Source organism: Bombina bombina, chromosome 5 (assembly GCF_027579735.1).
Source record: "Bombina bombina isolate aBomBom1 chromosome 5, aBomBom1.pri, whole genome shotgun sequence".
NCBI lineage: Eukaryota > Metazoa > Chordata > Amphibia > Anura > Bombinatoridae > Bombina > Bombina bombina.
This window is the reverse complement of record NC_069503.1, coordinates 757,621,020-757,635,560: the sequence shown is the minus strand read 5'-3', so window position 1 is coordinate 757,635,560 and position 14,541 is coordinate 757,621,020. Positions and strand designations below refer to the sequence as shown.

The window sequence follows — 14,541 nt, the reverse complement described above, 5'->3', positions numbered from 1 at the left end:
TAGTCTGATCCTGACTTAACAGTACAGTCTAGCTCCAAATACCAGGCAATCCCCCTCTGAATGAGGGAAATGGTAAAACCCCAGATGTGCGTTTTGGCCTAGTGTGGGCCTTGTCAGGGAGCTGCAGCTATATCCCACTAGGGACATTGAGCAACGGGTCCACATCTGGTTTCCCACATAACCCTTAGAGAGAGTTCACCAAGGCTCATAATTTGCATACACAAAAAGAGAGAAGCAAATGCTCAACCAGGGAACCAACAATAGCATAATAGATTGTACTATGGCTAGTTACCACCCCTGAAGCAGCCTTTTTTTGCCAAGCATGTACTATATACAGAGAAGTACTTTCCTGCAGTAAATCAGTCTAATCTTGATAAAGGCTGAAAAGCCGAAACGCGTAGAATACCTGAATACCCGATTCCAACTGAAGGAAAAAAATGGATTTCATACAGAGGATACAGCTGGTTTTAACAGAGGCCTTTTTCAACAGTAAGGGGGGTTTTGGAAGCTCCTCAAGATACTCCACCAGACGTATAAGAAATTACAAATTCTGCACTATGCGCAGCTATCATATAAAAAGGAAACCAACAGCGCTACAGTGCTTTTACTGCCTGAAGCGTCACCAGCCAGCAGAAGATTAACAACGGTGCGATATGGTGGCGTTTAGCTCCTTATTGCACAAAATCCAAGGGCTGCTGTGACGTGCTTGTGCACACTTTCCCCCATATACATCAATGGGGAGAGAGTGTTAGGGAAAAAAAAACTAACACCTGAAGTGCGGAATGTCGATCGCCGTAACACAACCCTATTGATGTTTATGTCGAAAAGAAAGTTACGTTTAAACCTAATACCCTAACATAAACCCCAAGTCTAGACACCCCTAATCTGCTGCCCCCAACATCGCCGACACCTAAATAAAGTTATTAACCCCTAATCTGCCACTCCCGACATCTCCACCACTAATAAAAGTTATTAACCCCTATTCCGCCACTCTCCGACATCGCCGCCACTATAATAAAATTATTATACCCTATTCTCCCGCACCCCATCGCTGCTACTACAATAAAGCTATTAACCCCTATTCCGCCGCTCCTCGACATCGCCGCCACTAAATAAAGTTATTAACCCCTAAACCTCCGGCCTCCCACATAAACGCCACTAAATAAACCTATTAACCCCTAAACCGCCAACCCCCACATCGCAAAAAAACACTAAATTAAACTATTAACCCCTAGACCTAACACCCCTAACTTTAAATTAAAATTACAATATATCTCTATTTAAATAAATAAAAACTTACCTGTGAAATAAAAATAAACTTAACATTAAACTATACATTAACCTAACATAACTAATAAAATAAAAAATACTACCAATTAAAATATCTAAATTACAAATTTAGAAAAACCTAACACTACAAAAAAAATTAAAAAATCTAAATTACAACTAAAAAAAACAAATTCTATGAAAAATGTAAAAAAATCTAAGTTTACCAAAAATAATTAACACTAAAATCACGAAAAATAAAAAACACTAAGATTACAGAAAAAAATAAACAAATTATCAAAAATAAAAACAATTACACCTAATCTAATAGCCCTATAAAAATACAAAAGCCCCCCCAAAATAAAAACACCCCCTGGCCTTTTGTAGGGCATTGCCCTAAAGAAATCAGCTCTTTTACCCCCCCAACAGTAAAACCCACTACCCAACCAACCCCCCAAAATAAAAAACCTAACTCTAAAAAGAAACTAAGCTACCCATTGCCCCTAAAGTGGCATTTGTATGGGCATTGCCTTTAAAAGGGGATTTAGCTCTTTTGCATTGCCTTTCAAAGGGCATTCAGCTCTTTTCCAAGTGCCCATCCCTAATAGAAAAAAAAAAACACACAAAAAAATTCAAAATACCTAACACTAACCCCAGAAGATCTACTCACGGTTTCTGAAGTCCGGACATTCATCTCCATCCAGACGGCAAGGTCTTCATCCACGCGGCGAGGTCTTCATCCATCCCGGGGGCATCTTCTATCTTCATCCCGGCGGCACAGAGTGGAGCCATCCTGGAAGCTTATCCCATCCTGCGCGGAGCGTCCTTTTCATACGGTCGCCACCGTACACTGAAGTTGAATGCAAGGTAGCCATTTCAAAATGGCGTCCCTTGCATTCCTATTGTCTGATTTGATTCTTCAAATTCAAATCAGCCAATAGGATGAGAGCTTCTGAAATCCTATTGGCTGTTCAAATCAGCCAATAGGATTTCAGTAGCTCTCATCCTATTGGCTGATTTGAATTTGAAGAATCAAATCAGCGAATAGGAATGCAAGGGACGCCATTTTGAAACGGCTACCTTGCATTCAACTTCAGTGTATGGCGGCGACCGTAAGAAGAGTACACTCCATGCAGGAATAGGATCTGTAAAAGTTCTAGATCAATATTCTGCACATTTTCATTTGAATGTTGAAAATGTTTCTACATGACCCTTATGCATGTTATTTAAATGTAAATTACATATACCTTTGATTATTTCCTTTAAATCTTATTTGACTCATGGAAGTGAGAGTTTTGATGAAACAGATAATACTTTATATAATGTTTTATAGTAAAAACCATGACTTTCCTTTTAATCTGTATTGCTTTGGTGTTTGTTATTTCTTCCTTGTCATGTGCTTTACCTACTGGTTAAAAAACATTTATAAAACAATTATGTGTGTGCCTCTTTTGGCGTAGTGCTTTTCACAGAGGAGAACTTTAGTATATTATTCTGTCTCTACCTAAAAAGAACGGTCCAGGCCTGAAATACCTGGCAATTCTTCTCTGAACAAGGAACATGGCGACCCCAAACAAACCTTTTAGGTTATCTTTGCATCTTGTCATTGAGGTTGATAGCCGTATCTCTCTAAGCACACTGGCCGTGGAATCCTCCATCTCCCCTATGGAGACTCCCAAAGGGTGAAATTAATAATAGGATAAAAAAGATACCAGCACATTATAAACAGGAAAACAGAACGTTATTTAAAGATTTATAAGTAAAAACTGTAGTGCAGGTAAAATGAGTGTTAAAGGGTCGTAATTAATTAGAGCATACCATGTTATGACTATCAACCCTGTGCTACCTTGTGTTTAACCCCTGCAAGCATCTTAGTTGTGCAGCTAGAACTGCTAATTTGATCTATTCGAGACCAGCAGTGCTCCATGGGTCCTGAGCGCCCTTTTACTGTGTGTTTAATCCCTTTGCAGGGTAGCGTAGGGTTGATGGTAAGAAAATGAACCGCTCTAAAAAATTAGAACATGTAATTTTTCTACTATTATGGCCCTTTAAATCAGTAATTAAAATATTTTATTTATTTCATATTTAGCTTTGTTATAATATATATATAGGTTATATTATAATATATAATAAATATAAACCATATAAAGTTTGAAGATTTGTTGTCTGTTGTTTTATTAATGCAAATCCAAAGTTGGATTTGTAGCTTAGCTTTTTGTTTTGAATGATAGAACTGGATATCTTGTAATGGTGCCTTCTTTATCCACAGGGAAGATCCTTGTCTTTTAAAACCTTCCTCATCTGGGTTTTAATCAGCATATACCAAGGTAGGAAAGAACCTCATTTAGTTTTACTAAAGGATTTTTGTCTACCATTATTGTTTTCGTTCCAGGTTTGCTTCCGCCAGCTTAAAATTTTATCAACAGTCATATATTGCTTTCTTTTTATCAGGTAAATCGATAGCCAAGCAGTACACCCTGCCAATCTGCAATGCATTGTGGGTGATTGGTGTTTTTATTGATGCATGCCATTTAAAATCAGTGCTGTATTTAATTAAAGTCTAATCCAGGAAAATTTTTACCTTTTGCTTCTCACATTGCATGTATTCAATCTGAAGAGAAATTAATACCAGTTTGAGATTTTCTGTGTAAGATATATGGAACTTTTGCAAAATTAAAAAACTCAGATCTCTATATTTCAAATACCATATTAATGTTTTGTTATTTTGTATACTGCTATCATGTTTACAATTTGAATCAAAATGTAGGACAGTTGAATAGAATAAAGAAATGTTTATATATGTAAGAAAAAATATAATAAACAATTGTATAGAAGATAGAAAAATTGAGCGCGTATACTCTAATTCCTCCACCAGGTTTACGTAATCATATGTGAATTTATCAATAATGTTTTATGTCATAAATTACCAAATTGACTAAATATTACCATTGATATCATTGACAAAGCAAACTGCATTATTGAAATGAAAATGGTGTCCTTCTGACATTGTATATTCTCAGCCAGTGGAAACTAACATTATTTATATACACTAAATGCAGATATATTTTCATTCTCAATCATAATCATGCAACAAGATGCCAATAAATCATTCATTTGCAGCCCTGGCATTTTGTCATTTCATATTATTATTAAACCAAAGTGTTTAACTATTGCTACTTTATGTCTTGCATACTGGATAGTAAACTCAATAGTTGTTATTGGAGTTTAATGATTTTAGAATATTGCCAAACAGAACATTTCTAAAATAATAATACCACAAATTAAAGGGGACCTCACAACATTATCTCTATATAAGTTATCTGTTACAACCATATAGTTCTGAAGCGTTCTGAGCAAATCTGACTCTAGATATTCTATTATTATTAAAGCTAATTTAAAGTTACATGAATGTCAATAGTATAATTACGTGTAAACTCATCCATCCAAACCCCTTGTACACCAGCTTTCTGTATGGTAATCTACATAACATGGCAACACAACTCTCTATCCCTTCATCATATGTGTAATTGTGTTTTTATTTTTTATGTTAATCCTGTCATCTTCTACGCAATGTTAATAGTGCTGTGAAATATACTAGCACATTATAATATTAATAAAACTGGGGATGTTGAGAACCCCAGCCATATGCCATATTAAATGTAAATAAGGAAAATGTAAGTGTATTTCTTTTGCAAGATGTACCGAGTCCACGGATTCATCCTAACTTGTGGAATATTGTCCTTCCTGACAGGAAGTAGCAAAGAGAGCACCACAGCAGAGCTGTCTATATAGCTCCCCCTTAACTCCACCCCCAGTCATTTTCTTTGCTGGCTCTAAGCAGGAAGGGTAAAGAGAAGAGGTGTTAAACTGTTAGTTTTATTTTATCTTCAATCAAGTGTTTGTTATTTATTTTTTTTTAATCAAAGATTTTTATTAAGGTATTTAGAATAACAACAGTCACATATAAACAACAAGACAAGTTATTTCAAGATGGATGTAACACACAACAGTAATCAATCATGATAAAGCGAATATATCCCAGCGCATTACTAGCATGCTCTGGATATATACATAATAAGATTTGCTTTGATACCTTTGAATGTTATTATAGTACCTCTTTAGTGAAGCATTCTGTCCTTTGGTAGGATACTTTCATCTGACATGTAGAATAAGGAATCTAACTGAGAGGTACCTTTTTCCCCCTAGTCTAGTCTATAGGCCACTCATGAACCTATCACTAATATCTTATGTCGCTAGAGGAAATTATAGTGATACATAGCCGCTTAATGGCATGATTTATAAACATAAATAGAAAAAAAAGTGCGGATTAATACCGCATAATAGTATTTACCCCCCAGGGATTCACATTGACCTGAGGGGGGGGGGGGGGGGAGAGATAGTACAGGTATAGGCGGTGCAGGGCATTTACCATCTTTTCTCTGAGAGGATATTAGGTATAACTATATACATCACACTATCCTACACACATTGTACCCATATACTAGCAGGGCCGTATTTTACTTATTGCTCTATATAAGTTGAAACTGCATACTAGAATAGCAACTCTAGAGTGGTATAGGATTAATTCAAACATCTATCCTACAATATCATTGTAGGATAGATGTTTGAATTAATCCTATACCACTCTAGAGTTGCTATTCTAGCTTAAGCTGAGATGAGATAAGTACCATAATTAAAATATATTGGCTGCATAATGTACAGAAAGAAATGATCAATCACCCTGTATATCATCTACATAGATCCCCCATCTCCCCCGCCGGCTGAGGGAGACATAGGGTACAGTGAATTAGCATATAATACATATATATACACGTACACATATATCTGTATATACATATACCCCCGGGTGCCAATCTGTTTCAGCAAGTAACTATCTGTTCATACAGAGGTAAAAGCTAGGCAAGGCAACACTAAAATAGTAAAACTTCAGCGTCAGTATAATTACCTAAGATGAAAATACCTATTTTAACAGTATAAACAAAAAGGGAAGAAGTAATTATCTAGTAACTTTTCAAGGAATACCATACATATACTATCTTAAACTAAATAAGATGACAATAGCTGTGTGGTCATGTACATTTCTATACTCCCTAATGCTCAACATAAATTATATAGGCAAAACATCTAAATACAAATCCCCCAACTCACACTAACATAATAAAACCTATCCAGAGGATATATCTTCTCAAAGTATACACGAGTAGAGATAATAGAGCTCTCTCAGATATAAAATTAGATTCAACTTCCCTCAACTACAATATAGAAGACATATAAAAAACTGTTTATGGACTGACTGCTTTTGCTTGCACATGCCAGAGAAATCAATGTAAAGTAGGCACCATAGATATGCTAACCTAAAGGCGGTTAAAATTAGTCATTTAAGCTGCTGGTGCATGGGGGGAAAATGCTACGCACAACTAAGGGCTAAAACTAAGATTATGCTGGGAGCAAGATAATGATGTTAGGGAGGCTAATGAAATACCACAATGCTAGGCTAAAACACATAAGCAAACAGGATGCTAAAAACATGGCACCGTTTAGGATATCAGATTCCCAAAGGTAGCTTTGATCAAGAATGAGAGATTTGGAACATAACATCCTAGCATACAACCTATTGGCTAGATTTGGAGTTTTGTCGGTAACGACCCGAAAAACTAACGCCGGATTTTTTCTGGCCGCACCATAAAAATAACTCTGGTATTGAGAGTCCACATAAAGGCTGCGTTAGGCTCCAAAAAAGGAGCGTAGAGCATTTTTAACGCAGCTTCAACTCTCGATACCAGAGTTGCTTACGCAAGCGGCCAGCCTCAAAAACGTGCTCGTGCACGATTCCCCCATAGGAAACAATGGGGCTGTTTGAGCTGAAAAAAAACCTAACACCTGCAAAAAAGCCGCGTTAAGCTCCTAACGCAGCCCCATTGTTAGCTATGGGGAAACACTTCCTACGTCTGCACCTAACACTTTAACATGTACCCCGAATCTAAACACCCCTAACCTTACACTTATTAACCCCTAATCTGCCGCCCCCGCTATCGCTGACCCCTGCATATTATTATTAACCCCTAATCTGCCGCTCCGTAAACCGCCGCTACTTACATTATCCTTATGTACCCCTAATCTGCTGCCCTAACATCGCCGACCCCTATATTATATTTATTAACCCCTAATCTGCCCCCCACAACGTCGCCTCCACCTAACTACACTTATTAACCCCTAATCTGCCGACCGGACCTGAGCGCTACTATAATAAAGTTATTAACCCCTAATCCGCCTCACTAACCCTATAATAAATAGTATTAACCCCTAATCTGCCCTCCCTAACATCGCCGACACCTAACTTCAATTATTAACCCCTAATCTGCCGACCCAATCTTGCCGCTATTCTAATAAATGGATTAACCCCTAAAGCTAAGTCTAACCCTAACACTAACACCCCCCTAAATTAAATATAATTTTAATCTAACGAAATTAATTATCTCTTATTAAATAAATTATTCCTATTTAAAGCTAAATACTTACCTGTAAAATAAATCCTAATATAGCTACAATATAAATTATAATTATATTATAGCTATTTTAGGAATAATATTTATTTTACAAGTAACTTTGTATTTATTTTAACCAGGTACAATAGCTATTAAATAGTTAAGAACTATGTAATAGCTAAAATAGTTAAAATAATTACAAATTTACCTGTAAAAGAAATCCTAACCTAAGTTACAATTAAACCTAACACTATACTATCAATAAATTAATTAAATAAACTACCTACAATTACCTACAATTAACCTAACACTACACTATCAATAAATTAATTAAATACAATTCCTACAAATAAATACAATTAAATAAACTTGCTAAAGTACAAAAAATAAAAAAGAACTAAGTTACAAAAAATAAAAAAATATTTACAAACATAAGAAAAATATTACAACAATTTTAAACTAATTACACCTACTCTAAGCCCCCTAATAAAATAACAAAGCCCCCCAAAATAAAAAAATGCCCTACCCTATTCTAAATAACTAAAGTTCAAAGCTCTTTTACCTTACCAGCCCTGAACAGGGCCCTTTGCGGGGCATGCCCCAAAGAATTCAGCTCTTTTGCCTGTAAAAAAAAACATACAATACCCCCCCCCCAACATTACAACCCACCACCCACATACCCCTAATCTAACCCAAACCCCCCTTAAATAAACCTAACACTAAGCCCCTGAAGATCTTCCTACCTTGTCTTCACCTCACCGGGTTTAACGATCTGTTCAGAAGAGCTCCTCCGATGTCCTGATCCAAGCCCAAGCGGGGGGCTGAAGAGGTCCATGATCCGGCTGAAGTCTTCATCCAAGCGGGAGCTGAAGAGGTCCATGATCCGGATGAAGTCTTCATCCAAGCGGGAGCTGAAGAGGTCCATGATCCGGATGAAGTCTTCTATCAACGGCATCTTCAATCTCTAACCGGTACTATTGAAACTGGGCTTCTCTCAGTCACAGGTCTCCTCTCTACACCCGTACATATATCCTGTGCAGAAAAATCAATGCAGGTCTGTAGTGTTTGCTGCACTGGTGTTGGGACTCTGTTTTTAGGCTGTGAGGTTACATCGCTCTCGTTGGGATCAGTTGTAGTCGCCATTTTAGATGGAGGCTTAACCGCTTCTTTACTCTGATCTCTAAGTACAAGCTTAAGATCATTGAAGCTATAGTCAATCTTCTGCAGCATTTTCTCTAGTGATGCCTGTATTAGATCCGAGAGGCCCGCCATAATTGAAGATGCTTGAGACCTTGTTCAAATAAAGTTTTAGCAAGATTGCTTTCCCCCGTGTATGGAATAGACTCCTGAGTTGTGTTGATGGATATAAAATCATATTATAGTACTTTGATATGTTATATTGGTAGCAGAGCTACAGACAAACACGTCTGCTCACTCTGCTAGTTAGCTCCGCCCCCCGTGTTTGTTATTTTTAAATGGTACCGGTGTTGTACTATTTACTCTCAGGCGGGACATAGATGAAGATTTCTGCCTGGAGGATGATGATCTTAGCATTTGTAACTAAGGTCCACTGCTGTTCCCACATGAGCTGAGGAGTACAGGAAAACTTCAGTGTGAGGAACGGTTTCTTGCTATACAGCAATGAGGTATGTTCAGTCATATTTTCTGCAGAGAGTGTGTTAACTCAGAAAGGCTGACAGTGTCCCCATTAGGGGAAGGGTAAGCAGTAATCCTAGTGTTATCAGAGGTTTTTACTAGCTTGCATAAAGGGTTAATTTTTTGTGGGCACTCAGTTTGTTATGTGAATTTGGGACAAACGTTTTTGTGTCTGGGAGTAACGTTTTCTGTTTTATGGGACATTTGCTTGATGGTTCTTTGGGGTTGTTTATAACCCACATGGCTTGCAGGCAGGGTTTGTTAGTTTTGTGTAGGCCCCAGCAACATCGAGTGAGGTGGGCGGGGCCTACATTTACAAGCAGCAATCAACTTCTCCTGAGGTCCTGAGAGTCTTCTGAGGGACTAATTGAAGCTTTAAACTCCATATTATCGCTTCCTAAGGGCAGGTAGGGCCACAGCTGAGCTGTGGCAAGGTGCTTTAGGGGGTTTTAACCGGTTTTAGACAATTATCAATCAGTTTTTTTTCATTTGGGGGTCTATTGCTTTTTTACTTGTGGTGCAATCCTTCTAAAGCTTAGTGGGTACACTGTTAAAATTTCGGAATTTTTGAAGCAATTTTAACCTGTTTTGCAGTTTGTGTATGCCTTTTTTTTCTCTTAAAGGTACATTACCGTTTTTGCAAATTGTGTTTTTTTCATTAAATAAAGTGTGTTCCAAGCTTGCTTGCTTCATTACTAGCCTGTTAAACATGTCTGACACTGAGGGAACTCATTGTTCAATTTGTTTAGAAGCCATTGTGGAACCCCCTCTAAGAATGTGTCCCAATGGTACTGATATGTCTATAAATTGCAAACAGCATATTTTGACTTATAAGAATTTGGCATTAAATGATTCTCAGACAGAAGGAAATCAGGTTTCGCCATCTAGTTCTCCCCAAGTGTCACAACCAGTTACGCCCGCACAAGCGACGCCAAGTACTTCTAGTGCGTCTAATTCTTTCACCTTGCAAGATATGGCTTCAGTTATGAATACTACCCTCACAGAGGTTTTATCTAAACTGCCAGGGTTATAAGGGAAGCGCTCTGGGTTAAGAACAAATGCTGAGCCTTCTGATGCTTTAGTAGCCGTATCCGATATTCCCTCACAATGTTCTAAGGTAGGGATGAGGGATTTGCTGTCTGAGGGAGAGATTTCTGATTCAGGAAAGATGTTCCCTCAGACAGATTCAGATATGAAGGCATTTAAATTTAAGCTAGAGCACCTCCGTTTATTGCTCAGGGAGGTTTAAGCTACTCTGGATGATTGTGACCCTATTGTCGTTCCAGAGAAATTGTGTAAAATGGACAAATATTTAGAGGTTCCTGTTTACACTGATGTTTTTTCCGGTCCCTAAGAGGATTTCGGACATTGTTACTAAGGAGTGGGAAAGACCAGGTATTCCATTCGCTCCCCCTCCTGTTTTTAAGAAAATGTTCCCATTTCTGACACCATAAAGGACTCATGGCAGACGGTCCCTAAGGTGGAGGGAGCTATTTCTACTCTGGCTAAGCGTACAACTATACCTATTGAGGACACTTGTGCTTTCATTGATCCTATGGATAAAAAGTTAGAGGGTCTCCTAAAGAAAATTTTTGTTCATCAGGGTTTTCTTCTTCAACCTATAGCGTTCATTGTTCCGGTAACCACTGCAGCTGCTTTTTGGTTTGAGGCTCTAGAAGAGGCTCTTCAGATGGAGACCCCACTAGATGATATTTTGGACAGAATTAAGGCCCTTAAGTTGGCTAATTCTTTTATTACAGATGCCGCTTTTCATCTTGCTAAGTTAGCGGCAAAGAATTCAGGTTTTGCCATTTTAGCGCGAAGAGCGTTATGGCTTAAGTCCTGGTCAGCTGATGTGTCATCTAAATCTAAGCTTTTGACCATCCCTTTCAAAGGTAAGACCCTATTCGGGCCTGCACTGAAAGAGATCATTTCAGACATCACTGGAGGGAAGGGTCATGCCCTCCCTCAAGATAAGTCAAATAAGACAAGGACCAAACAAAATAATTTTTGTTCCTTTCGAAACTTCAAGGGTGGTCCCGCTTCCTCTTCCCCTGCTGCAAAGCAAGAGGGGAACTTTGCTCAATCCAAGCCAACCTGGAGACCTAACCAGGCTTGGAACAAGGGTAAACAGGCCAAAAAGACTGCTGCTGCCACTAAGACAGCATGAAGGGGGTAGCCCCGATCCGGGACCGGATCAAGTAGGGGGCAGACTTTCTCTCTTTGCTCTGGGCAAGAGACGTTCAGGACTCCTGGGCCGTAGAAATTGTAAGCCAGGGATATCTCCTAGATTTCAAAGATTCTCCTCCAAGGGGGAGTTTCCATCTTTCTCAATTGTCTGTAAACCAGACAAAAAGAGATGCATTCTTACGCTGTGTAGAAGACCTTTTTACCATGGGAGTGATCTGCCCAGTTCCGAAAACAGAACAGGGGCAAGGTTTCTACTCCAAACTGTTTGTGGTTCCCAAAAAAGAGGGAACCTTCAGACCAATTCTAGATCTCAAGATCCTAAACCATTTCCTAAGAGTTCCATCCTTCAAGATGGAGACCATTCTGACTATTTTACCAATGATCCAGGAGGGTCAATATATGACTACCGTGGATCTAAAGGATGCGTATCTACACATTCCTATCCACAAAGATCATCACCAGTTCCTCAGGTTTGCCTTTCTGGACAGGCATTACCAGTTTGTGGCTCTTCCCTTCGGGTTGGCCACGGCGCCAAGAATCTTCACAAAGGTGCTAGGGTCCCTTCTGGCAGTCCTAAGGCCGAGGGGCATAGCAATGGCGCCTTATCTAGACGACATCTTAATTCAAGTGTCGACTTTCCAACTTGCCAAGTCTCACATGGTCTTAGTGTTGGCCTTTCATGGGTGGAAGGTGAACGTGAAAAAGAGTTCTCTTATTCCTCCCATAAGAGTTCCATTCTTGGGAACTCTGATACATTCGGTGGACATGAAAATATTTCTGACGGAGGTCAGGAAATCAAAGATTTTAACCACCTGCCGAGCTCTTCATTCCATTCCTCGGCCATCAGTGGCTCAGTGTATGGAGGTAATCGGACTTATGGTAGCGGCAATGGACATAGTTCCGTTTGCTCGCTTGCATCTCAGACCACTGCAACTATGCATGCTCAAACAGTGGAATGGGGATTATGCAGATTTATCTCCTCAGATAAATCTGGATCAAGAGACCAGAGACTCTCTTCTTTGGTGGTTGTCACAGGATCACCTGTCCAGGGGAATGTGTTTCCACAGGCCAGCGTGGGTTATTGTGACGACGGACGCCAGCCTACTGGGCTGGTGTGCAGTCTGGAATTCTCTGAAAGCACAGGGTTTGTGGACTCAGGAGGAGGCCCTCCTACCAATAAATATTCTGGAATTAAGAGCGATATTCAATGCTCTTCAGGCGTGGCCTCAGCAGGCTTCTGCCGGATTCATCAGGTTTCAGTCGGACAACATCACGACTGTACCTTATATCAATCATCAGGGGGGAACAAGGAGTTCCTTGGCGATGATAGAAGTTTCCAGGATAATCCAATGGGCAGAGACTAACTCTTGCCATCTATCAGCGATCTGTATCCCAGGGGTGGAGAACTGGGAGGCAGATTTTCTAAGTCGTTAGACTTTTCATCCGGGGGAGTGGGAGCTCCATCTGGAGGTGTTTGCTCAACTGGTTCAGCTATGGGGCACACCAGAATTGGATCTGATGGCGTCTCGTCAGAACGCCAAACTTCCTTGTTACGGATCCAGGTCAAGGGATCCTCAGGCAGTACTGATAGATGCTCTAGCAGTACCCTGGTCGTTCAACCTGGCTTATGTGTTTCCACCATTCCCTCTCCTTCCGCGTCTGATTGCCAGAATCAAACAGGAGAGAGCTTTGGTGATTTTGATAGCGCCTGCGGGGCCACACAGGACTTGGTATGCAGACCTGGTGGACATGTCATCTCTGCCACCATGGACTCTGCCACTGAGACGGGACCTTTTGATTCAAGGTCCATTCAAGCATCCAAATCTAATTTCTCTGCAACTGACTGCTTGGAGATTGAACGCTTGATTTTATCAAAGCGGGGTTTCTCTGAGTCGGTCATAGATACCTTGATTCAGGCTTGAAAGCCTGTCACCAGGAAGATCTATCATAAGATATGGCGTAAATATCTTTTTTGGTGTGAATCCAAAGGCTAGTCATGGAGTAAGATCAGGATTCCTAGGATTTTGTCTTTTCTCCTAGAAGGATTGGAGAAAGGATTGGAGAAAGGATTGTCCGCTAGTTCCTTAAAGGGACAGATATCTGCTTTGTCTATTCTGTTGCACAAGCGTCAGGCAGATGTCCCAGACGTTCGGGCTTTTTATCAGGCTTTAGTTAGAATTAAGCCTGTGTTTAAACCTGTTGCTCCGCCATGGAGTCTCAATTTAGTTCTTAAAGTTCTTCAGGGGGTTCCGTTTGAACCCATGCATTCCATAGATATTAAGCTTCTATCTTGGAAAGTTCTGTTTCTAGTTGCTATCTCTTCAGCTCGAAGAGTTTCTGAACCTGGGTTCCTCCCTAAGGTTGTTTCTAACAGGAATATCAATTAGGAAATTGTTGTTACTTCTCTGTGTCCTAATCCTTCTTCTAAGAAGGACCATCTGTTGCACAACTTGGACGTGGTTCGTGCCTTGAAGTTTTATTTGCAGGCAACCAAAGATTTTCGCCAATCATCTTCTTTGTTTGTTGTCTATGCTGGAAAGCGTAGAGGTCAAAAGGCTACGGCTACCTCTCTTTCCTTTTGGCTGAAAAGCATCATCCGTTTGGCTTATGAGACTGCTGGACAGCAGCCTCCTGAAAGAATTACAGCTCACTCCACTAGAGCGGTGGCTTCCACATGGGCTTTTAAAAATGATGCTTCTGTTGAACAGATTTATAAGGCTGCGACTTGGTCTTCGCTTCATACCTTTTCCAAATTTTCCAAATTTGATACTTTTGCTTCTTCGGGGGCTATTTTTGGGAGAAAGGTTTTGCAAGCAGTGGTGCCTTCCGTTTAGGTTCCTGTCTTGTCCCTCCCTTCATCCGTGTCCTAAAGTTTTGGTATTGGTATCTCACAAGTTAGAATGAATCCGTGGACTCGGTACAT

At 39.7% G+C, this 14,541-nt stretch overlaps 1 protein-coding gene across 2 annotated transcripts in view; it reads left to right on the top strand.

Annotated features, from left to right (window-relative positions):
- The window catches only part of ATP9B (ATPase phospholipid transporting 9B (putative)), a 1,400,042-nt gene that overhangs the window by 1,320,420 nt on the left and 65,081 nt on the right, over positions 1–14,541 (top strand). For both annotated transcript variants that reach the window (XM_053714846.1, XM_053714845.1), the window contains exon 27: positions 3,536–3,593. In XM_053714846.1, coding sequence (XP_053570821.1) covers positions 3,536–3,593 — 58 coding nt within the window. The remainder of the gene's footprint in view (positions 1–3,535; positions 3,594–14,541) is intronic.